General features: G+C 40.7%; 1 protein-coding gene and 1 non-coding gene across 5 annotated transcripts in view; both read right to left on the bottom strand.

The window, feature by feature from the left end:
* Window positions 1-25,976, bottom strand: part of CNOT1 (CCR4-NOT transcription complex subunit 1) — a 56,153-nt gene that overhangs the window by 28,511 nt on the left and 1,666 nt on the right. For all 4 annotated transcript variants that reach the window (XM_054640532.2, XM_054640537.2, XM_054640534.2 and 1 more), the window contains exons 2-18: window positions 21,672-21,948; window positions 17,794-17,901; window positions 17,029-17,127; window positions 16,462-16,530; window positions 16,269-16,323; window positions 15,675-15,878; window positions 14,209-14,377; window positions 12,876-13,002; window positions 12,475-12,585; window positions 11,180-11,350; window positions 10,514-10,641; window positions 9,327-9,567; window positions 7,795-7,914; window positions 6,626-6,748; window positions 6,241-6,392; window positions 1,669-1,819; window positions 98-299 (exon numbers count right to left, since the gene is read on the bottom strand). In XM_054640532.2, the coding sequence (XP_054496507.1) occupies window positions 98-299; window positions 1,669-1,819; window positions 6,241-6,392; window positions 6,626-6,748; window positions 7,795-7,914; window positions 9,327-9,567; window positions 10,514-10,641; window positions 11,180-11,350; window positions 12,475-12,585; window positions 12,876-13,002; window positions 14,209-14,377; window positions 15,675-15,878; window positions 16,269-16,323; window positions 16,462-16,530; window positions 17,029-17,127; window positions 17,794-17,901; window positions 21,672-21,773 (2,332 nt within the window). In that variant the 5' untranslated portion in view covers window positions 21,774-21,948. The remainder of the gene's footprint in view (window positions 1-97; window positions 300-1,668; window positions 1,820-6,240; window positions 6,393-6,625; window positions 6,749-7,794; window positions 7,915-9,326; window positions 9,568-10,513; window positions 10,642-11,179; window positions 11,351-12,474; window positions 12,586-12,875; window positions 13,003-14,208; window positions 14,378-15,674; window positions 15,879-16,268; window positions 16,324-16,461; window positions 16,531-17,028; window positions 17,128-17,793; window positions 17,902-21,671; window positions 21,949-25,976) is intronic.
* On the bottom strand, window positions 1,203-1,338 carry LOC129125609 (small nucleolar RNA SNORA50). The gene has a single exon (XR_008534974.1). It is a non-coding gene; the product is annotated as a small nucleolar RNA SNORA50 (small nucleolar RNA).

Raw genomic sequence — 25,976 nt, 5'->3', positions numbered from 1 at the left:
GGGGTGGGCTGTCACATTCAGTATTTCCAACCACAGCAACAACAGTGCCTCAGCTGTGCCATGTCAAAAACAAACCACTCCACCCGAAGAGCAGTACCTGGAAGCTGTGAGGAAAGTCCTCCAATGCCACTGAAACCGGTTGTCTGGTTTTGGGTGGAAAGAGGTGGGAACGCTTTTGCTGGTGACTGAGGAGTACTGAATGCAGAGCCCAAGTTTGGAGGGAAGCCTTGCATGCTCTGGGTGTGGGGAGCAGCTGAGCCACCTAAACTAAGAGAGGCCATTCCTGCAAGCGAGTCGATCTGAATGAAGAAAGGAAGATTATACAGACATCCATAAACCACAATCCAGATGATTTTTGGCATGTTTTGTACAAAGACAGCTACATATCAAAACATTTCTGAGAAAAGCTCTTCTGCATGGTTACTGTAAATTCTGAAGTCACCCAAAAGATTAGTTTTTCTACAGAATGCACTCTTTATTTTTCTTCTGCAATCCCATGAAATCCTATTCTCTCACAGGTTCTACAGAATGCCTCATTGTTCCACAGTCTGTAGCTGAGTGTAACACAACAGTAAATGCTTACAATAAGTAGCATTTACTTCTACTTGCAGATTTTTGTACTAGAGTAGTTTATGCTCTGCAGTTTGCAACCTCAGACCCCACCTCAGGACTTAGAAAGCTGTTTCATTTCAAACTTCAGAGTATTTTTGACTGTCTGAAGGACCCTACTATGCCAACTTTTCACAGCTAAATACCTGAATGAAGTCCACAATAAAAAACATTAAGACCTGGTTTATGAATAGGAGGGAAGGCACAATAGAGTCTGCCAAAGCAGTAAGTTAAAGAACTGACTAGGAACAGCAGAAAATGGTATTATCTACCCAGAAGACAACATAACTACAGAGTAAAAGTTGCTGCTGTTTGTTCATATGAGTTATTTGTAGCAGGATGCCAAGATTTTTGGTACATCTGATGAACAACTTCAATGAAGCAACAATTCACAAGAAAACCACTGTCTGCATTTAGTTTACATAAGCTACTGACAATTCAATCATTCTTAAATGCTGAATTGTCACTATTTAATGTGAAATACTTTTTACCAGTTAAAAATCTGCCATTGAATGTAACTGCTAGAAGCAAAACCTGTCTGTAATGTGTTGCTCCCAGAGGAGGAAGGGATGATGAGTGGCAGGGATTAACTGAAATGTACCTTGTTTTTAAAAGAGCAGTTCAGTTGAGAGCTGAAGAGCCCCAGTTATAACAAGTCCTTATGCTCTAGCACTGTGGCTTGGCCCGTGAAGCTACAAACAAGACACATCAGGTTCAAAGGCAGTGCTTAGTTCTCAGAAGTCCTAGTAAATTTTAGCACTTTAAAAGAAAGCCTCAGTTATTCAAAGTAAAACCAAATATCTGTCCCTCCTCAGTGCTCCCATCCTATAATACTTCACAGTTACTTCTTACAGACATCAGTGAAGTCAAAGACAGTTCTGAACTACATCCCTCAGACATCATTCTCTAGTTACAAGCAAGCTATCAAGACATGCAAGCACAAAACTACGTGAGCCAGATGATGTTTGACTTAGTCCTGCAGAAAGAGCTCAAATAGTAGAGCAGAACTAGCACTAGATTAACAGCACCTTCTGCAAATGCAGCATGTGACTGTTGTACCTGCACAGGAGAGATGGCATCCAAGCTGCTGGCGCTGGGCGGGCGTCCTTTGGGCATGACCCCAGGCGGGGGCTGCCGAGCCTTGTTCATGACATTGCTGCAGTTTGCTACCATGGTGAGGATGGTCTCTGACAGCTCCTGAGAAACACTCCTGGGATGGGGAAGGACGACAGTGAGCCATGGAACATTCACAAAAATAAGGCCGTTAACTTATTCGATTTTCCTAGAGAAATTGAGGCCATATTTCACAAAAAGAAGCTGCAAAACAACCGCAGCAAAAGCTACATTTTGTTATTAGAAAAACTTGCCATAGATCATTTCCCAAGAGAAACAGCTATATCTAAATAGAAAAGTTTAAACTGTAGTTCTACAACAGTCTCCAACAGACTATTACTTTGTTTTTGATAATTCAAATACTCCTTTACAGTTACACCAGCAAGCAAGGGCCTACAGAAGGCTGGGATATGTACTACATGGCTCCAAAAGGTTCCTGGAAGAGCCTTTGTCTGCTGTTGTCCACATTACGGGCTATATGGCATCTTAGCCTCAGAAATTAAAATACAGATAGTGATTCTGTGATCCCTTGCTCAAATCTGCCCCTCAAGGCTTCTTCCTGTACCAAAACTTCACCATTTATGGTTACTCTCATTCTGAATCTCATTACACACAAGGTCTCTCTCAAAGATGAGATACATGAGCTATGTACTCACAGACAAAAAAAGAAGAGGTAAATACCACCACCTGCTTCACTAAAACTCATCTGTCTTCAGACTGAAAGACGTGCTTCACACACTGGCATTAAACCCAGAGACAGGAAATTTAACTATTCAAGGAAGATATAACCAAAAAACATCAGAAAACTCAAACTTAGGCACAAAGTCATTGCATAACCCAGAGCAGCCAGTACCTCTTTCCGAAGTGTTCCATGTCTGACTGCCAGGTTCCCAAACTGGAAGGAAAGCCAGCTCTGTTGCTGACTTACCTAACCACAGACATAATAACAGAACACTAACATTTTCCTTTTGGAAAAAACAGTCAATTATTTATGCTTTCCTGAACTTCAGTTATACCTTTTTGGTGAGGACAGCTAAAGCTGCAGATTCCTTCCTGTAATGGTGCAACTATCCTAATACAGCTTTGTTGTTCTGTTAACATTGTCTGAATATTCCTCATTTCAATTCAATTTTCACAAGCTTTTACTGCTCAACTCTTAGGATGAGGGGAAAAAGAACAAAGGAACCATGCTGGTGATTAAGGCAGAAGAACTGAAGATCAGCCATCAGCTTTGGCAGGTATCCTGTTATGGGACACACAGAATTAGTGAAGGGCAGCCAGCTGTTCTCCAGAACCAGTGATCCACTATGCAGTGTGGGGAAAGTGCCCCCCATGAGAGATGGGGGAGGTATCATGGGTGACCAGGCTTCTATACACAGCAATGGATATGTTAATAACTGTTTCACAAACTGGCTCCTTTACACTCCTCACATCCTCTCACCAGAGCCTTGTTTCAAGGACTTCAGAACAAATGGCCTTGGGGGGAATGTATGAAAGTGCAATCAGAAATCTACCTTTGAAAAACCCCAAAGAGATCTCTTTTTCAGAAAGTGCAACCAGACCTGAAGACAGAGCTCTGAGCTAGGCACACAGTAGAGTCAGTATCTACAGTATGTATTTGCCCTCACCTGAGCCACAGTCTCAGAAATCTCACTTAAATGTATGTATGACCAGCTGAAACATACCACAGGATTTTTTCTGATGCAGGAGGCATTTCACGACCATACAGCACTTCAGTCAGCCATGGAATGGGCTGGGGGAGTCTACAGTTCACATGTGGTTACCAACCTCAGTCTTTTGCCCTCCTCCTTTTTGGGGGGTTAAATCTGCAGTCTTTATGCTTAAATACTACAACATGCTTTTGCAAAACAAATTCCAACTTGCTGTAAATAGATAATATGGCAGCTCAGAATGAGGACAAAGACAGACTTACAATCCCTGAATTGGATATTTATGGTGACTGGTTAGGCATTTGTGTTTTGGAAAGAACCACTAATGTTTTGTCCCACCATCTAGGCAGACTTAACGTTAACTTTTTTATCATGTCAAGAGACACACTGCTGTATCAAGTTGCAAACATCACAGTATTTTTAGATAGCATAGAATTGCAGGTTTTCTAAAAAAAAAAAAAAACCCAAAATCCCAAACCAACCAACCAACAAACCCAAAACCCACAAAAGAACCCAGTCTGCATTTCAGGCAAATGAAGTTGGAGGGCTGAGAGCCAGGGACCAGAGTCTAGAGGAACAAAACTGTCACTGTAAGGGAAGTTCCAGCTTGCTGTAATCACATGTTCATTTCTCTTTCTTCCTAAACACTTTCTTACAAAGTGGGAAGAAGCCTTTTCATTCCTGAAGCACAGGTACACTGAAGCTCCTTCCCTGCTTGAGACTGAGAAGACTTGACTTAAAGACTGAGAAGAAATGATCATTCCCCACACTGACACCCCTGGACCATGCAGGGCATGACTGTGTGGAGAACGCACTGCTGTCCCTCTCAACTCACTGCAGCTCCACGAGGGAAGCACTTCTCATAAGCACCTTGTTAATAAATTACATGGTTGGTCAGCCTGTGGTGCCTGCAACCAAGCCTGACTTCACTGTAAAAACACACTCAGTTATAGAAGGAACACTGATTTCTTTTTGAAGACTCACTGTTACATGATGCCACAACTGCAGTGTTCACCAGTGATAAACAAGCTGCACCAAAAATAAGTCTCAGAACATGCAGGGACCTGGTGGCTAAAAAAAAGTGTCTCCCAGGTCACAAAACAAGACAAGAACTAACTACAGCCTAATTAAAGAGCAGGCTCCTAAACCAACAGATTTAGGAGATGGCAGGCTTCAGCTAGTGAAGTGCAACTACCCTCCCAAATGTATTTCATATTTACTGTGATTTTAACCTGCTAGTCTTTACAACGCCTGCTTCCATTTGTGACTGAAACCTAAGCTAATCAAAGCAATTGCTTCATGAAAGAAATCCAAGCTTTTTCTTTCTAAAGCTCAAAGAGAATAACTAATAGAAAATGACTGCAAGTAGGTCACATTCTTGTATAAAAGGGAATAAAAGTAGCTATAAAAAGAAACCAAAGGCTGTGAGAATTGTGCCAGTAGAGAACTAGTGGCGTTTGGAATTAATGGAATAAATAAAACTTGGTAACACATTAAAATTCAGAACACAATGACATTAGATGCAATTCAAATCTACAGTTAACTATTAAACCTCTAAAACACAGACACTGCAGCATGCAAAAGAAGGAATATAAGTTCATTTGAGAACTACAGTCTCAAAAGATGTGCTTTGACTTGAAAATCAAGAGCTATCTTTTCTGACCAAAACATGTGCTAGATCATTTTATTTTAGAAACAGCCTTTGAACTTCAGTTGCAGAGGTTCCAGCAGAAAACACGAAGTTTTTTTCTTTTCTCCTAAAGTCTTACAGGTACCTCAACTTCTCTTTCAGTTCCAATACTCTTTGTGACCAACTCTATCTTGGTACTAATTTCCTACTATCTACATGAGAGCCATGAATCATCCTGGGTACCTCTAAAGATGTTTCTTATCTCTTTCAAGACCACGCTGGCTAAGCCAAAGGACACACTATAAACCCCAGATTATGTAACACACACTTGGGTATGCCAGCCTCATTTGGTGCCAAAATGTAGCAGCAAAACAAGCCCCATCTCCAGCTTCCAGTCACTCTGGCTCACACATTGCACCATGCTGCCTCTCTGCCTCTCATTACCTCTGAAATATTGCTGCAGTTCAACACACCTTGATCTGACAGCACTAAGAAACAGCACCGCAGATGTTTTACAATTTTCAGTCACATTTACTGTGTGTACATAGCATTTAAAGACTGATTTGTCCAACTGCAGTTTCAATCAGCCCTGTATTCTACCCCTGCCTCTAGCAGCTCTCAAATCCAAACCCTTTTCTTTTGACTTCAGCTAAACAATCTGATCTGCAAAAGATGTTCAATATTTTCCATCACTGACTACTTAGAGTCTCAAAGACAACAGAAGTTACACATATTTAGTTTCAGTCTCAATTACACAATCACCACTCCCCACTTTTCTCCTACACATAAGGATGGCATGAGTCCTTTGTGCCAAAGCAGTTACCACACAGAAACATTTGGTTAACACAATCACAAAATCTGTTATAAAGCCACTGTTTTCCAAGATGCTGTCCCATTCTGTAGCCATGGCCTGAATTCCTTTGTCTGAATTACAGCTCTGTATCTATCTAGTCATTAACAACTGATTATCTGACTAACCAGACAGCCTCCAGTCACCAAGATCAGCTCACCTGTTTGCTGATAAAGACAATACTCAAGCTCTTGTGATCTAGCCTACAACAGAAGTTTCAATGCAAAATTAAATGTACTCCTGCACCTATCCCTGCAAGTTTATACACTCTCATTAACCCCATCCTCCACATGAAACTCCAAACCAGCTGTGACAGAAAGCCAGCTGCAAATGGATTACTCTTTCAGCATAAGCAATGTAATTCTTACCCAGCACAAGCTTGCAGACAGGCCAACATAGTCGCCAAGGTTTCTGGAGGAAGCTGAGCACTTTTGGGCTGATCCTTTTCTGGAGCAAGGCCACCCAGGATAGATGGACATCTTCTCTTTAAGAAAGTCATACAGGCCTGGATGAAAGGTTCCTGAGAAAAAAAAAAGTTATCTTAATCTCCCAAACCACATCCAAGACACTATTTCAAACTTGGCAATTGCACCATGGAAAGAATTGCACTAAGCTACTATAGTTCAGTAAAAAAGTTGAACTATCAGACTATGGACACTTTTGACAACTTTAACACTACTTAGAGAATTGTTAAAGTGACTTAAGTTAGTCACTGACAAGAGTGCAAAAATAAAGAGAAAAATCCTGCTTTACCCCATGTTCCCGAATTTTATCTGTGAGCCATTTGTCAAGTTTGAGGTATTCCCGTCGAGAGGCAAGTGCAGCAAGGTCAATAACAAAGGCAAATGGAGTACCATTTAGCAGCATTGACAAGGCCTAAAGAAAGAAAATCAGAAGACTACTAGTGAAGACACACAGATACCCTTTCTCCTTTCTTTTCTTTCTAGTTCCCATACATGTTTTAGTAAAGAGGTCATATGACATGCTGCTATGCTTTCTTTGTCAACAAAGATTGGTACTATCAACTTATAGCTCGCTTGTGAGACAAATCAGCAAGAGCTCTGATTTAAAATCATGACTTCACCTTCCTTGAAGTGACCTTGTGCTGACAGTTTTAAATTCCTCTGTGATATGAAAAACCACCAGCAAGTGGTCAAGAGCTACCAAAGTGATATTGCTACAAAGCTAAGCAGAAGAACTTAGCATTTTCCTGCAAACAGACCTCAACCACTTCAGAGATACTTGGAATATATCTGCTCCAAGAGGTCATCTCTGAACACTGTAATTGCTACAACAAAACTGATTTCAAGCAGCAGCTGGTGGTCTTGCACTTTGAAACACTCAGTTATTTTGCACCTAACTTTAGGAAGCAATAAAGCCTCCAAAGAGGTTAGTCACAACTTCCAGTCTTTTGTCAATGTATAAAATCTAAGAACTAGTAGCATTCTCAAGAAATCCCCATTCCATTATGTTTAGCAGTGCCACCTTCACACAAACATCTGACATTTTCTACATTCTCATCTCAATAATATTCAAGGTTAAAACAGTCAAAGCTCTTCCTGGATTCACACTACATTCACACAGCAAGCAGTTCCGCTGTGCTGCTTCCCAAGGTACTTGTCAGCTAAGCCATGATAACCAACCCCACTGCAAATACCAAGTACAATGTCTTGGGCTCACAATAGGACAGGCTGGAAGCATCTGGAGTCAGATACCACAACTCAGCTGAAGAGTACTTCAAGTCATGTGAACATAGGCTTTTTTTTCGGATGAGGGACAGCAGCCACAAATAAATTCAGACATGCCTAAACAATGTAATCCTTACTAAGTTAGTCTAAGTTAAGCTTAGCTTTTGTTAAAAGATGAGCAAGTCTGCATAAGGCACCAGACAAAAAACAATGGCAGTATTTTGAAAAACTCACCTTCAAGTCTTGCGCCACATCAAGAATACGTGACAATTTTGCCTGGTCATACTGCTCCCCTCTCATGTACCACTCTGCCATGGCATGCATGATAAGCTGACGAATTGAAGGAGACTGACCCTGAGGAGAATTAAATTAGGGTTGTACTTCATGATTCTAGTAACAGGATCAATTATGTGAACATTCATCAGGGTATTTCACAACTAAAAACCTTAACATACAAACATGTTTAGTCTCTAACATACAAACATGCTTACTCTTTAGCTTCAGAACTTGTTTCTGATTTTAACTCTTTCTGTGCAAAACTGAACTATCCAGGAGCTACAAATAAATGATGTAGCTGACTGCAAATGGTAGATACATACATCCCCAGCTCTTTCCTAACACTGTCCAGGACCAATTCCTCTCTATCATAGGCAAATCACTTTCAGACTACACAAATATTTACAAAATGCTATGCCTGACAGGATGTCCTGAAGTGAAAATTCAGTACCACACCTTTAAAAAGGAAAACACAGTATCTAGATCATTGCTCATACAGGGGTAATTTCAAAATACAACACAAGTAACATTTATATGGCAGCAAGGGTTTTGTTTAAAGGCAAAGTGTCACGGAATGGCACCATGTCCCATGGCAATCATCATTCAGTGCCCTGATCTCAAACCTAGCCTGTGGAAAAATTGCCTCTTCTGCCATTTCAAGACCACATGCAAAAAGCACTTCATGTCTATTCTACCCCTCATACTTCAATTTAAAGATTTCCATCAGGAAAATATAAAACATTCACAGCATGCCCTCAGAGGTCAAGCTTCTTGCCATTAACTCTACTTTACATGAACAGGGTAACATGTTTGCTAATAAATATTTTCTCCAACCCCAGAGACTACCTCTACTTTAAATTTCAATGATTTCTCTTCATTTAACTACTAATGCATACAATGATGAAGGCCACACCAAACAAAACATCCATTAGAAGTATGGGATTTGCATACACAGCTACCATATGTCTGCATGGAAGCTCTCCTTGAAAAAGCTCAGCAGTCAGTCTCAAGTTTTCACAAAACACCCAGACTCTGGAAACTTCCAGAGCAGGTAGTTTCTTTATGTCTAGAATAGCTTTCATCTTTTTGGCAAGTACAAAGGAGATTATTTTGGTTTAAACCTTCTCACCTCTGACTCCTTCAAGTTTTTACACTTTAAATGTGTGAGGTTGAGAGCTGAGGGGGTGGGGTAGGTGATGCTGTTGTGAGGGGTTTGGGGATTTCTTTTGGGTTGTTTGGTTTTGAATTTTTTTCTTAAAATAAAACTGTGGTCAATTTTGTTTACAGCTAAAGGTTTAAAAGGTCAAACTTAACTTGGGTCTCTGTACTTTTCCAGGAATATTTTCTCAGTGAATATTATTGAAAATCAAACCATAACAGCTTGCTTCAAGTCAGGGAAGAGATATCCCATTACTTTGCATAAACCATGGATCATTCACCTCTTGGGTTTTAAACTGACTACAAGAACAAACTACAGTTAAAATACTTACCTGTCCATGCCATGCATAGTGCAAAATGATGGCTGAGTTGGGATGGTTGCCAAGGAAAATTGGCATGAGGGTGGAGATGAGTTCATGGCGCAAGGTGTGCCAGGACGTGTTGATCTGCAGTAAGGCCAATACCAGCATATCTGGGCAATGCTTGATAGGAAAACTGAAGAGCTGCTTAACCTGTTCATACTGCCCCACTTCTGCCAATCGTAACAGAGACTCAATCAAATCCAGGCTCTTCCTAACAAAAGAGAAGAAAAAACAAATAGACAAACCCCACAAAGTTAGCAAGCAGTAAGTTTACAGGATCCTGGATTCAAGTATTTTATGGCAGCAACTGTATGGACATCAAAAGCAACACCCACTGCAAACAACCTGACACCGCAGCTCTTATCATGTACAATTAAGCCTGCAAGAAACCATAAAAAATAACTCTAGATCTTAGGAGCTCCTAGTTATGTTAGGGAGGAGATGGAACTGAAAGCTGATGTTGAAGAAATTCAGCTTGAGCTGGGTCACTTGGATAATGGAACTTGAAACATACTTGCAGCAATAGAATACACTTTTTAAAACACCTTAGAGTCCCCACTTGTGGAAGTTAGTGAAGAGACTACTTGTTTTCCCTGCTTTACAGACAAGTGATCACTGCCCTTTTACTTGTATTCCTCATCCTTTAATTCCCTATTCTGGGCGGTATAATTGAAAAAGAAGCAAGCATCTGTACTGAAAGCTACATGGCTACCCCAAAAAAGGGATGTAAAGGGCAGCTCAAAGTCACACCAGTCAGCTTCATGCAGTAACTCACCAATAGCCACATACATTTACTAATTAAATTTTAGGACTTCTTTCATACAAGTATGATAATATCATACTGGGAAAGACAGATTTAAGTTTCAAAACCATCCCCTCCATCCCCTCCTTTCAGCTTGCAGGATGTGCCAAAACACATCAGCAGACACTCTTTAAACAAGCCAAAGACTCCAACAAAAGCAAGGTATTATACAAGTACACAGGAAGTTTGATACTGTGAACAGTTTCACCAATCAAACCTGTCACAAATACTAATGGCTGATCTACTGGTATGTACACAACAACAATAAATCTGGCTGCATGAAGATAAAACCACCTTTGACCAGACAATTAATCTTACTCTACGTATGAAAAGCAGTTGAGAGCAGGTTTATTACCATGTAGCAATTTCTCGATTGTCATCCTCTGGTGGTGCTTTCAGGATGTCTGTGGCAACAGTATGGCAAGGATAGTCAGCAAAACAGAAGATGTCAGGGTTTATGAGGGAATGTTGGATGAAGGAGAGCTGGAATAACAAAAGACGTCAGAAGTAGTTTAGACATTAGATTTTCAGGGTTGCTTCTGCTTATCAAGTGCCACATTTTGAGATATATAAATCAAATCAACTAAGCAGCAGGGATGAGCCAAGCTTCACTATGTGTTTTAAGCAAGGCTGAACCTCACACTTCTAGAATTGGAGAATGATGGGTATAGACATGCTGAGGATACTTGTTTGCAAGAAGCTGTGGCCTTTTAGTGCAACCAGGTGAGCACTCCAGAGCACTGCCATGCAGCGGCAGTTCCATGCTCAGCTGCACTACACACCAGAATTCTGCTGGGGCCAAAGGCAGGGTCACAGTGCACAGCAAGTGACCATGTCCCACACAATGCAGTCCAATCACACATGGTGCTTCTGTAATACACCTGAGGCTTGTGCCTTGCAGGCCAAGGTCTCAAATGAGGATTATCTAAACATTCACATTACTAATCTCCATTTATCATTCAAGAAACTCAGGAATTTTGAAAATATTCTACAGATAGAGCAAAAACGTTGGTAAACATACCTGGCCCTCTGCATGCTTCCAAGGTCTGTATATGGCATTAACTGGAAAAACCTCCATGCCCAGCCCTCTCTGGATGCCAAAAACTACAATATGCAGTCCCTTGCTATCACGAATCTGAAATCCTGGATGGTCCAATTCATAGGTCACTACTTTGAAGTCCAGGCTAGGGTTCTGCAACCAGACAAACAAGGATTGTGAGCTTTGCACATTACCATCTTCAGTACTGCTTTGAAAGAGCCCCTCTTCATCAGTATTGTACCCAGCTTAACATCCACCCAACTTTTAGCTGAAAGCAAGGGTTTTGTTTTAAAAAGAAATGAATTTATATAGTTGTGAGAAATTGATGCAAGTTGATGTTTTAAACTAGCCTGTGAGATTGCACTTCCCCAGCACTACAGTAGCTGTCTCTCCTTCCAAACATTTAATTAACAATTCTTTAAACACCCCAAACATATGGCTCCTCTCTTAGCATATTAACTTACTCCTTTCCTAGGATTCCACACCCTTCAATAAAAGAAGGGTCTGATCTGCTCACAAGCAGAACTTGTTCCTCCTTTTGCAAAACGTAAACTCTAAGACCTTGTAAAGCACCCAATGTATTTTCAGGAACAGTGTGAAACAATACTGATGAGAGAGCCTGGAGGAAACTGTGGCCATTATGGAACACAAACCACTCATTTCAGAGATAGGTGAGCACCAGAGACAAAGCTATTTTATGGCCCAAGGTTTAGAAAAACAAAACAGTGACTTCTGCATAAGGAACATACAGAAAAAATCCTGTATAAGGCAAGCAAAGGAAATGGTACTCATGTAGCTGAGTTCATTACAAAAATTGCTGCTTATAAAGCAGTGGAAAAACCTTCCTATTTCAATAGTGCTATCATACCTAAGAAGCAATAAAGAAGAGTTTTGGAATGAGTAACTACAAAAATACTTTCATTTTCATCACTAATGCCTACAGTAAGAAGTTTCCAAAACAAGGTCTCTGATGCACAAAACTTTCCACTGTCAGAAACACACTGAAATACAAAAACCCTCAGAGAACACATGCTGGAATACATGGGAGCAGTGTGGAATGAATCTCAAACTGCACCCAAGCTATTCATTCAAGTAGCTTCCATTCCCTGGAATTCCTCAAACTTTTCTTGTTCATGAGGGAAAAAACCCAGCATTTAAGTACAGTTACTTAGAGTCAAAGCTATTCGGGCTGCTGGGGAGCTTAAAAAGGTTTATGATCATAGTGAGATATGCCCTGCTTTATCCATATGAAAGACCAAGATGCTTACAAAACTTACCAGCTCTTTAAGAACATCAATCAAGACCTCCACATTCCAGGTATGGGCTTGGCTTCCGTCACTCTTATCTTTGCCATCACTCCAAATCCCACTGCCAGGAGCCGAAATAGACTGCAAGTCAAATACACTGAATCAAACACTAGTAAAAAATAAAGCAGTCTCAACACCCACTGGCTACAGAACTCCCTGCACTAGAGAGGTACAAACAGAAGTTCAGACTACTAATGATATCAGTTTAACACTTTGAGGATCTTTCATTCATGAAAGTATTACAGACATTTACCACAGAACAGTCAGAAGTACAAGTATTGAATAATACAAGCAATTGTTAAATTCCTAGAGGCCAGCATGTTAACTCCTTCTTCTGCTGAAATATAATCCCCAGGAGAACAGGCACTCACTTGTAATGAAATACCATCCGTCAATCCTGAATGAGTTCGAGCCATCATCCCCAAAACCCTGGCAACCTGGGCAGCCGTGACTTCCCGAACACCAAACTGCATGATTATGTTGCGACATTCTTCAACACTAAGATGCAACAAAACACAGAGATCTTAGAGGAAAGCAGGTTTCACTGCAGCACAACCTAAGGCTTCAGCCAAATTAGTCAAATGATCCAACATAACAAAATTCCAGGACAATCAAGAAGAAAAACTCGGTAGACAATCTGTGCAATTATTTCCATGAAATACACTGTGCCACGTTTCCAGTTCAAAGCCAGGTGTCCTGAAGTGACAGGGATGTCACAGAGATGTTTCACAGACTATGCTCTGTCAAAGCAAAAGCACAGGGTAGGTTTAGCACTCTTCTTGCTTAAAAGCACTTCCACTACTGATCTGTGATAGAGAGCTTCAGAGACTCGTGTTTTCTGCTACCTAAAAGCGAAACAAAGGCTTTGAGAATGCACGTTTCAAAATGCTGCCATGCACTCTTCAAAGGTAAGCTGTGAACGTTTGCCCTTCAGCCTGATACGAACCATGGCATCCCTGAGCAGAGGGCACCAGCAAAAATCTCCCAGGAGATAAGAGAGAAAACAAAGAGCAGATGCCCAAGTTTCAACTTCAGAACTGAAGGCTTTTTTTGCAGTTTTTTTCCCATGTTGTATATACTTCATAACTAGGCTAGGAAGATTTATATAGCATGAGTATATAAACTGTTTTATTAACAGGCATGTGTTAACAAAGGAAATAATTCGGTATCTTTCAAAACATGGTGTTTTTTCCTTCTTCATTTAAAAAGAAACTCATGGTAATACCTTTGAGATTTCATCACCTTCCCAAAGAAATCAATAGTCTTTCTCTTGAAATACAGAATAATTTAATCCTACCTTATGTTTCTTACAGGTTAGCTTCATTCTGAGGGCTAAGTTTTACAAGAGTAAGTTCTTCCAACACTCTAGTGGCATTTAGCTGGAATTTATGTCTACCCAGACACTTTTATTTTCACTTATGAAAGGATGATAGTTAAATTCTTATGAAACCTTCACAGCAATGTGAATCCTTTTATGTAGCACTTCTTACCATAACAAAATTCCACATAGTGTCTACAGGCATGTAATACAGATTAGAAGGAAGCAAAATACAACCAGAATTCAAATAAATGACCTCATAATACTTGATAAGATTCTACTTATTTTAGTAGTTAAAGTGCTCTTTACCTTTTACCTCAAGAAACAAGAAAGAAAACCATCACCACCCAAAGTTACATGCTTGAAAATTACATTTTCCTACAAACCTTGCACAAAAGCCATAGCCAACTTCTTGCATGAAATCTGCCAGAGAACTCTCCATCATGGTTTTGGCTATCCCTCCAGAATCAGGCAGGATCCTGTCCATTAGAATGTCCCGTTTTTCAGGGTAGAGAAGTGGTGCAAGCACCACAGGGCAACGCTCCTGGGGAAAATCTAAAAGCAAGAGTAACAAAGTGTCAAAACATCAGCTGCAGGTGAAAGAGTACTCAAAATTGTTCCACTGCTGTGCTAGAGTTGGACTGCTGCTGGAGAAATCAAGAGGGCACAGATGCAGCATCCCTCCATCCCACTGGGATATTCCTAGAGAAGAAGAATGTAGACTAAACTAGGCTTGTGCAGGTTCACAGCAGCTCTGCAGCTGCCCAAAAGGCCAGCAGCTGGGCTGGTATAAGTTTAGAACTAGATTGTCACTAACAGCAGTTATCCAAAAAAAGCACAGGGCAGGAAACAATACAGCAGTCCAGCAAAAGCCACTCCTCCAACTCAGGAAATATTAGGAAACAAAAGATCTGCTACTGAGTCTAAGAAATGTAGCAAAACTAAGCCAGGCACTTGAGCACAGAAAGAGTAAATACTCATTTTTTCCTTCCTGGCAAGCAAAGTTTAAGAGAGACTAGTAATGAGACGATCATATCTGGGGATCAGAGTTCTGCTCACAGTGGAGAGCAGCAAAGCCACCTTGTGGGAGGGCCTTCCTGAGACAGCACCATACCCTGCAGGGCCATTCCAAGAAGAGTGCCCAATATCCCAAAGCAAAGTGTCAGGAATTACACAAGCTAATAGATTGATCTTTATTAAAATACATATGAACTAAGAAGCTATATTTAAAAACTTAGAACAAATATTTTGCTCTTGTACAAATGGTAGTAGCTTCCTCTAGGTCTGTGCAGAACGAAGGAGTGGGTTAAGTTCAATTATCATCTTGAGTCCACATCCTGCCTGGTGTGACAGGTTTAGAGCAAACACTGGTTTTGCAATGGAGCAGACTACAATAGTAGCTTTCAGGAAATGAACCAGAGTTCAAGTCAGAAGTACCTCCCCTCACTGTTCTAGTGCTTCCTCATAGATCTGCATCTAATATAATAAAGCAATGCTTAAAATGCACCTGTTTGAAATTTATGTTCCTTACTCTGTTAGAGGGTTTTCAACTACAGTGCACTGAGCTGCTTTAGTTAAAGCCACAAATACCTTGCCATACAAGCCAACACAGACTTGAATATCCCTTACTCAATGTTTATTCATCAAAACTTTTCAAGAACATGAGATCACGTTACTGCTCATCAAAAGCAAACAGAATAGTGGTACTTTTCTGTCAGTTTAGAACTACGAAAATGTACCGAGTTCTAAGTCAGCAAGTCCCCATCACTTCAGCACTCTGCACTGACAGCAAGTCATGAAAATCCAGCTCAAAGTCTGCATCTGGTCAGGCTTCCTGAACAGCACCACTTACCTCTACGTAATGTTTTGAGGAAAGCGTCAATCTGCTCCTGTCCTACCCCAAAGGCTCCCTTCTGCCCAAAGAGGAGATGGGAGAGGAGAAGGTGCAGGACCTCTATTGCAATATCTTGGAAGCCACCTTCTTGATTTCCACTGACGTCTGCGTCAATGTAAGAGCGCAAAAGATCCGGGAGTTTCTGTTTGATAAACTGGGCAGCTTTTGGAAACAGAAGAGGTCAGAGTCAAAACCTGGGATTCTGTTTTAATATTAGATTCATTTAGCTAGGCACCATTCTCTTAATTTGAGTTTGTTTACCACAGGCCACAACAGTTCAGATTTAAACAGAAATCTCATACCTGAGAACTCAAATATTAACAGACAACTACAATTTAAGATATCACAATACCCCAATTTGATTAATTATCAAGCAAGTCATTCATGAAACAGTCCTTCAACTTCACACAAGATCATCTACAAGGTCATCTACTGCCCCTCCCAATGGCACCACTAATTGCAAGGTCAGGTCAGGCAGGCACACATCTACCCATCTAGAAAGCACACTGCTGAAAAAGGCTGTCCCTGCCTGCAGTACTTGAGAAAACTTACCAAAACCTCGCAGATCTGAGCTGAAAGAGTTCAGTAAAGCCAGACCAAAAATCACCTACAAACAAAAACAAACATCATAGTAAGGGGATCTTATCCTTTCTAATTTGCAAAGTAAAAAAAAAAAAAAAAAAAAAAAAAAAATATATATATATATATATATATATATATATAAATTAAATAAGCATTCACCTACCTCTTGAACTTTACTTAATTTGATGACTTTACTCAATTGGGCAAATAAATGGGGTGAAGGCTTTAGACTCTGAAATAGTAAGAAGAATAACATGAAAGTTGTTCTGGGATTAATCTCATTTGCAATGTGTCAGACTATCTAAAGTCTATTTGCAAGCTTGGAATATTAGTAACTATTCTGCTGCAGGTTAACACAAAGCTTCTATGGCTAAACAACTTTCCAACTACTTTTGGATGCATTTTCTCTAAAAGCTTCTTCCATATATCCCCCTATATAACCACTATCATGGCTTTCATATTGAAAGAAACAGAAGCAGTGATGATTTGTTTTGGTTCTGGTGCCATAAACAAGCCATGAAGTACCAACATTAGATGAAGTATCACAATTAAGTTGGCAGTAATTCTGAGTGATTGACTAACCTGCTTAGTTTAACAAAAAATAAAACCCACACCAACCAGGCAAGCTCAGGTTTTGAAAAATTTACTACAAGGGAAAACTAGCTGGTTTTCTAGAGACCTATTCAGTGCAGTTTCTGACACTGGAATCCCCTTCAAGAAGCATACAAACCTTCTGATAGTGCAAGGGATTGTCAATGGCGTACGACAGCGTCGAGATAAAGTTTGGTTTTGTAATCAGCGACGCACACTCTTGGATCAGAAATTGAGTCTGAAAAGAACAAGACAACTTGAAGACTCACAGTTTTGTAACAGGACAATAAAAGTAATCTACTGTGCACTGTGTACAGAAAAACTAAAAGATAAAGTACTTATGTAAGTGCCCAAATTCTCTCTAACATCAACTAACTCCATTCAAGCTTTCTTCAGGTGTGCTTTGCTTTTAAGACTGACAAAGTGATGAAACATTCTCAATCATTTGTGCAATGTTTTGCTCTCTGTAAACATCCTCACACTTTGCAATAGACAACCCAAGAGTATTTGATTCATGGTTAGGAGCTAAAAAGTCTGTGGCAAAATTGCTTAAGGATGAAAACAGCCCTGCCAATAGACATAGTCAGCAACAGAAATGTCAGTTAATAGATTTGGACAAATTCTTAAAATACACAGAAAGACTTGCAAACAAGAGGACTGCATCTGGTAAAAGTAGCATTTGTACTGATGCAACCTGTTTTTTTCCAGAGCAAGAGATTGTAAGTCAGATATTATTTTGAGGATTGGCAAAAAGTGCTTGCAGTTGAAAGGCCATATAACCAGAAAATAAGTCTGTTTGAATCTACTGCTTCTAACCTTCCTTTGTGCTTGACCTGGATGAAATCCCACAGTAGATTTTTAACAATCAAAATTAATAAACAAGACATGTTAGTGTAAACTGTACCTGATGAAAATCTTTGCCACTACTTTTACCATCGCCACTGAAATCCACGTGCGAGAATAGACAGCGTAGTAAATGCCTGTCTGCCTCGGGACCGTGCCTATTCACAATCTGGGAAAAAAGTATCAAAAAAAGAGCAAACAGTCATTACAGAGCAAGATCTGGGTCTAGCACCATGGATACAGCAGTACTGCTAGTAGTCAAATCACCTACAGTTTCAACAAAACTGCTGTAAATGTTCCTTTTAATCAGTAACCTAGAAACCACATCATTAACTCTATTTGCAAATAAGAAGTATAAACAAAGAATCTAGACACAAGTCACTGACACAGAAGCCATGGATTTCAGGGATGGTATTCTTACAAAGCTAAGTAAAAAGGGGTTTTTAAGTTACCCTCAGGATCCTGCCATCAAAGCAGCCCAGAATCCACACCGTCCATGGCCTCACTTTTCCCCATTTTTCCCCACAGCTCCAGTGCCTAGCTCTGCAAGAACACAGCCTTGGGACAGCACCTGTGCAATGGGTGATCTGCATTTGCTGACTTATGACACCTATCACTTATTACTAAATCTTAACAGTACTACATGTTTGTTTGCATCCCCTATCATTTACCTTAAGTTGAACTCAGCTACAGACCAGTTCATCAGCTTGTTGTCTGAAATAGCTGCAGACTGTTTTACAACTTGCTCCTTTCTTTACACCCCAACCAAGTGGACAGCATTACTTGTTTTTAATAGAATCCATAACAGTCAGAAATGTGAAGCCAATCAACAGCAGCTTGCCTCTTTGGCCAAACAGTAGCAGCTAATAAGAAATCCAACCTTCATCTACCAGCAACATTTTCCTCACTGTTTTCCCTTTTCTAGCTGCAGGAGAGACACACATGTGCCAGCAAAAACCTGCAGCTCTGCCTCTGGTCTGACTGCCTACACCAAGCCCACTGCTTCACCAGTCATGAATGTCCTTGTTTGCCAGTAGCTTCTTTGTGCAAAGAGACAAACAGGGTTGCTTTAGGCTCTGTCTGCTCGGGCTCTGATGTTTGACTGTTTTGTCTCAATTTTTCTACTGTTATCTGACACTATGCTTCCCTTTCCCTCAGAGCCTGCTGATTCCAGTGGCTGCCAAGTTTCGTTCTGCTGGAAAAAAACTTCCAAGTTGAATCCAGCTCTGCTTCTTGACCAGAAGCTATAAAATACATGCCTGTGGTACGTCAGTCCAGAGTAAACAGCCCAGCTGTGGTGACAGCTGGGCCTTTGAAGGCAGCCATACCCCAGGATCAGGAAGATGCTCAGACTGGTGCAAAAGGCAGCAAACCTGAATTAACAGCAAATCCTACTACCTAGCTCAGGCTTCAGAAAACAGGCAGTTTGTTTAGGCAATCACAATCAAATACAAAGATTTGGATGTGGTAACAAGACTGACATAAAGCTGGGTCAATTTCCTAAGAAGTTGCATGGTGCTGTGTGACCAAGGTGAATTCATCAAAGTAATCAGATGCCAAAGAAAACTGTAATACTAAAGCCATCCACACAACTTGCCTGCATCAGAAGTAGATTGCTTCCTTGCACTGAGGTATCTTCCAAAGGACAATAATTTGAAAATTTAACATACAGGAAGGAAGGGAAGGGAAGAGAAGGCTGAAAGTGCAGTGTATCAAATTTCAATTCTAACTACATTCCCAAAAAAGCTCTTCCAGGAAACAGGCAATGAGAATTGCCAGTTTTCCTGAAGAAAGAGCTGAAAGAAACCTTTGTATTGGCAGCCTTGATACACATTTACATGACAGTGCATCCAGTCATAAAACCAGATCAAAAATAGTATTTTTTTACTGCAGGGGTCACCAAGCACTGACAGGGGGTGCCCAGAAAGGTTGTAGTCTCCATCCATGTTGGTACCTAAAAACTGCCCAGACATACTTCTGGGCAATGCACTCTAAGTGACTGTTGGAGCAGGAGGTTGGACCACATGACCTCCACAGGTCCCTTCCAACCTCAACCAGTCTGTGATTTAGGATAAAGCTTGAGCCACATGCATCATTTGGATTTATCAGGTAATGTGTTTCGGCAAATACAGGATTAGACAAAAAATAACTCTGTTTTTCTACATTCAAAAACTTTAGCTTTCCTAGATAAACCCATCCACAAAGCCCTTTCCCCCTCTCCAATCAGGCTCTCCTTACCACTTAAAGGGAAGGAGACCGCAAAAACTCACCTCGGAGGAAGTAATGGTTTAGAATTTGTGTCTGACAAATGCATAAAATATTTCTGAGTTTTTTAAACATACATTCAATTTCTTTAAGCATTAGCTATATTAAATGACTACTGATAACATATTTAAACAGAAATTAGTTCCTCAAGCCTTGCCACTGTTACACTCCAGTGACGTATTTAAACAGAAGTGTCATTTTGCTCAGCTGAGACAAGAACAACTCCAAGTATGAATTTCCACAACTCTACATGCTTAGATGGAAACTTTGCAAAATTGAGTGAATCATGCCAAAAATTTACCCCAAGCAGTGTACCATGAGACAGAATTATAGCACATACATTCTCTTCAACTAAAGAAATATTGTACCAGCAACCACAAAAGTAAAGCAATTCCAGGAAAATAAAATTTAAAAACAAAAAAGACAAGGGATTAAGATTTTAGGCATTTAGCCTTGAAATTCTAGATCTGCTTTATAACCATATACCATTCAGCCATTTCCACAGACCAGGTCCCAGTCTCTCACCCCTTTCACCACAGTGAGGCTAAGAGGCCTGGCTGAAGGGTAAGGAACAACCTGGCCCTGTTTTAGAGAGCTATGCTCCAAGTGAATGGCAGATCAACTACATCTTCTCCCAAATCAAGTCATGCTTTGGTCACACCTTGCTGCAAAAACCATCTGTTGAAACTAACAGTGATCAAAAGGACAGCATGATCCCAAATGAGCCCTGGAGTACTGAACTTGCAAAAACATAAGAAACTTACAAAAGTTACAAGAGACCCATTCCATCTTACACTTGAAAAACCAATACTGCTGAAATCACTCTCCTCTCACCTCAAGATAACCAATGAATGCACTTTTAAAGACATCAAATGTTACAGAAACTCACTGCTTAAGCCCTCTGGCCTTCTAATCTGATTCAAATCGCTGCAGGATTGCACTGCTGCAGGAAAAACCCTCAACACTGAGTGGCCCAGCTGTCTGCCGGGAACTGAACTAAACCAGTTTCTAAAACTAGCTCAGCAGCGTTCACTTCCTCCTAAGCACTCCTCTGCAGATAATGCTTTTCAGTCCACCCTGCAAGGCAGAGCTATTTTTAAAAAGGTCAGTTAAAACAGAATTCTTGCCCTAATCATAGATATTTGGGACTCAACATGCAGTTACTCTGCCTGCCTTCTGAAAACCCAGGGCCAAGACAGTCAGCTCAGTTTCACAACCAAGCCATGAGTCATTGAATGACAAGAGGAAAAAAAACTTCCATCAAGGGAGGAGAGAACATTCAGAGGTAAATTACAACATACTCAAGCTTCCAGTGCAACAACTCTGAGCACTGAATGTATACGTTTTCCTTCCCTTCCCAATCAGTGTTCCACTGAATGGCCGAAAGTGGAAATATTTAACCTGGACAAGTTAGGAAAGCTTTTCATGCCACCCTTCAGGAGCAGCAGTTAATCTTGATATTCAGCTACAAAGTTAATACTGGTCTCAGCTCTGAGCTGTATTCCATGACTTGGCAGATGAACCTGCAGGAGTATCAGACACACCCGGCAGTTCCCAACACCACAGCAAACAGTAACATATACAAGAGCACGGCAGAGTACAAATACAAACGAGAAGAGAAACTCCAGTTCTCCTTACAAAGTTTATTTTGTAGCACCATATCACTTTACTTACATGCTGTATTTCCTGCTGGCTGGCTCGGTAGTTTTTCTTGGTTAAATTGTCCACCAGGTAGCTGATTTGAGACAAGGCCAGCGAGAGCGAGTCAAGATTCATTGCTGGTTGGGGCGGAAGCAGGCGGCCGAGCCCGGCGCAAAATCACCATTATTCCCCTTTAGTCACCTCAGAGACAGGTCAATTTTTTTTCCCCCAGTGAGTCTTTATCTGTTTCTGTGTTACTTGCTTCAGCTCTTCTTTCTCAGTTGTCTTTGTCTGTTCTGAAGCATGGCACCTGGAAAACAGTATTAAATTAGATTTAAGCTCTGTAGCAACATCACATAACTATGTTCACAAGGAAAATGAAATAGTATTAAGTTTTCACAACACAAGCTCTGTTGTTTTTACACTACCCAACCACTTTTGTTTCTGCATTTTGCAGTCTGAAAGAGCCAGCAAACAGCTCAATCAGAAGAATGATTTTCAGCACCATGAGAAAGAAGGAAATGAGATGAATAATGAACTAGATACACAGCAACAATCAGATGTCAGAATCATTCAAAGCATCCATCATAAACTAATATAAAAAATGCACTTTTACCATCTCTGCTATATTTTGCGCCAGTACATCCAGGCAGTATTGCCTCAACCCTGGTACACCAAAAGAAGCAATCGTGAATGAGCAACACACAAAGAACTGCAATAAACTAACCCTAACATTTGGCTTATACTGAAACAGCTTTCCAGTAAGCTACAACAGCAGAGCTTGCCAGCTTAATAAATTTCTATGACAACACAAAACTTGGCACTTGACATCTCATCTGCTAAATTACAGATTGCCAGTGTGACAAAATTGCATCCCAAAGCAAGTCCTGCATATCCAACAGTGTGGGGAGCGTCAAACGAAGCCGCGAGCTGCTCTGAGCAGCAGCACTGTGCATTGTCAAAGGTAGAATCAAGCTGGAGAGTCACTGCTTGGAAGCTCTACCTGATCAAAACACAAAGGTCACTGGGCTTCATGCCAAAAGTCTGAAGATCCCTTTTTCAGAACAAAAACGATTGCTTTGTGGTCTTGGCTCTCCATGGCAAAACCCAGCAGCACGTGATTTGTGCCTCATCATGGGAATGGATGGCTGGGGTGATGCGCTGGCCTGGCACGCGGAACTGAGGAACCAGCCCAGGGAGCGCTCCTGCGGCAGCACAGCTCCCATGCCGGGCCTCCCTCTGCCAGCTCCCAGCAGGTGAACAGGCTGTGCCGGGTGCAAGTACAACTCTCCTTCCCATCTCCCTTTATACAAAGGTTTTCGCTTGCTTACACTTGGAACCTACCTTATTTAACATCTGCCTACACTTCAAAACATCAGGAGCAACAAATCCTACCAGAGGCAATGAAGATGATTCTGCCGTTTGAAAAAATTGATTATGTTACACAAATATACGGGTAAATTATTTGTAAGAAAAGTCAAATCAACTGACTTGCAGACTTTCAGTATGCCAAAGAAAACTCCTGACTACTCAATGAAGATATGCGAGATCCTTCTTATGCAATAAAGCTTACATCTCACAAAGAACGAATTTTCAAGCAGTAATACTGAAAGTATTCTTCAATGACAAGGCAGTTGGTCTCTAAAAGAATTTCTGAGCATGTCTAAAACTGCAGTGAGAAGAATTACACAAAACTTCCATTTCTTTTTAGTACATCTGACAAGCTGCAATTCATTACCTTTATATATAAAGGTTTAAAAGGCCACTGACTGTGGAACATCTAGAAGGGAGGACTGGCACAGAAGTTTAAAAAGATTTCTCAGTAGTACAGGACCTGATTTTTTTTTTTTTAATAACCTTTAAATTCCTCTTTTGGAATAACCTAGAAAATGTCACTGGGTTTGGCAAGTACATGCCTTCCAAGACAGTCCTACTGGAAGGGTTTAACATGCATGACCAATATAAAGCTGCTGAAAAGCATTTATTAAGAATCAAGCACACAGACCTCAGCACAGTACTTGCACTTACTGAAACCAGCAGTCAGCAAGGGGAATTCAGCCCCATCAGAGCATCAGCTTATAGCAACCAGCCTGGAGAACTCACAGGCTGTTTGAACTGCCTACAGGACATAACACAAAACTTCAACTTGGCCAATTTTTAAGGCAGTAACAGAATTTCAGAGTTTGCCTTTCAGGGCCCTAGGAAGAAAAACCACATTTCTCTGGGCATTTTTCATCATACCAATCCAAACAGCACAGGAATCACACTTACTCCACCTAAAACTCAGGGGTTTTAGTTCTGAAATTCTCCAGCTGGGCTCAAGCCTCCCTGCTGCCATACCACACACTGACCATCCCACCCTCCTATTAGCATCTCTTGTCTTCCAAAAAAGCAGGGAATGCTTTGATTGCAAAGAAGCAAAACAAGCTTTGCCACCTTCCAACTGCAAAATCTGGCAGTGCCACCGGACAATCCAAGCTGAAGGCAAAATGGATTTTTTCTTTCAAGGAAGCCTCTCAAGGAAGAGCCTGAGCCAACACTGAGATTCAGGGAACACAATAGCTGAGGAAACAGCTTCCTACTTCCGTTCTAAACATGTGGTTTGCACTGTGTGTATCCCAGCACACAGCAAACCTGACAGCTCCCCTAGACACAACATTAACAGCACTTCAGAGATTCAAATGATGCAACCTAACTCAGGAGAGTACAGAGTAATCAAGGGAGCTTTGTGTGCAAAGCAGAACTGCTCAGGTACCTCTTTGGTCATTCAGTGCAAGACTAAAATTCAATTACTACAGCACTGATTAAGGAAGCTATGAATGCTATGTGAAGCAGACTTTATTTTTAGATCCATATATCCTTAGTGGGAATGAATCTCCCTACACTGGCCTCAACAATCCAGGAAGCTTTCAGTCCATGGGACAAACCTGCCAGGTTCAGACAAGTCAGGCCTCAGCCACAGAGAGTTCATAAAAAAATTAAGATTACCTGGCAAAATTATCTACTTTCAGCCACAGATCCTATTATACAGTAATGGATTAATATACCCGGCACAGGACTCAGGAGCTCTTACAATATTACTATTTTATATTGTGCAACACAACCCATTTTAAAGAGATAAAAAATATTTATCAAATTCTATAGCATTACACACCCTGAACACTTCCTAAGGGAAACAACAGCCCATCAGCAAAAGACTTTTGGCATCTATTTCAGTAGATCTTTTTTCAAGAGCAGAGTTCTGTTGGATTAAAACATAAATGGAATAAAATTTCAAGCAAGAATCCAAAGACCACAAAATAGAGTGGGTCAATATGAAACCACCCATCAGGTGTGACCGAAGACACTCCCTAATAACCAGAAATCACTAGAGAGTAACTAAGCCTCGATGGTGAAGTTGACAAACCCAAAGTCTTCCACGAATTCAGAAACACCCCTACAAAGAAAGTAATTTCAAAATTACTTTAAGCTAACTTTGGATCTTTTATTCAGCATTTTGCAGAAGTAAGTAACTACTGCCACTGGATTTCAGGAGTTGTATGATTTCAGGGCACACGTGCTGCATGTGGAGGATAAAACAGATCAAGTGACACAAACAGCAATGTGTTTGCTGATTAGGTTCTAAACTCCTGTCACAAAACATTGCATTAAACATGCTAAAGGGACCAGTGCTAAACCTGCTCTCCAGAACAGTCCCTTACCCTCTTTTTAAACCCATAACCAAATACAAAACATGGAAGGGCAGCAGACCTCTCTGAAGGCTGACACTGGGAGCAATCCAAGGGAGAAAGGTGGTTTTGAATCATACTGTACTTTATATTTCAGGATGTCTACCACTTTGAAATCTACCAAGGGAAAAACCCCAGAGAGTGAAACTCACATTAGCAGTAAAATAAGTTCCTCAATTCATTTGACCAGTTCAAATTCAGATGTTTACAAACAGAAAAGACACCTGAACATTCCATACCCTGGAAAGCTGCACCCAATTCCAGTAAACTAGAAGGCAAAATATGATTAGACACAGTAACTTCAGTTTTCAGCACCCAAGTTGCTCCTACTGACTCAGGCCAGTGAAGCTGCAGTTTGGAATCCACCTCAAGTACATGAGATGTGCATCAAACATGACATAGCTGCTTCAGGCATTTTCACATCTCAACCTGGACTGTTAAAAAAAACCAAAAACAACAAAACAACAAGAAACTCTCACTTCCAAGTTCTCCTTCAGACAAGAACTCCAAAACAAAGTTTCTGCTGAAGGGAAAAAAATGAGAGACTTGTTATTAAATGCTTCATGTTTTTTTACCATCCAAAATGTGTTTTAGAACAGCAAAATGCTAT

Source organism: Agelaius phoeniceus, chromosome 12 (assembly GCF_051311805.1).
Source record: "Agelaius phoeniceus isolate bAgePho1 chromosome 12, bAgePho1.hap1, whole genome shotgun sequence".
Lineage (NCBI taxonomy): Eukaryota > Metazoa > Chordata > Aves > Passeriformes > Icteridae > Agelaius > Agelaius phoeniceus.
The sequence above is the reverse complement of the archived record's forward strand: the minus strand, read 5'-3'. Positions and strand labels throughout refer to the sequence as shown.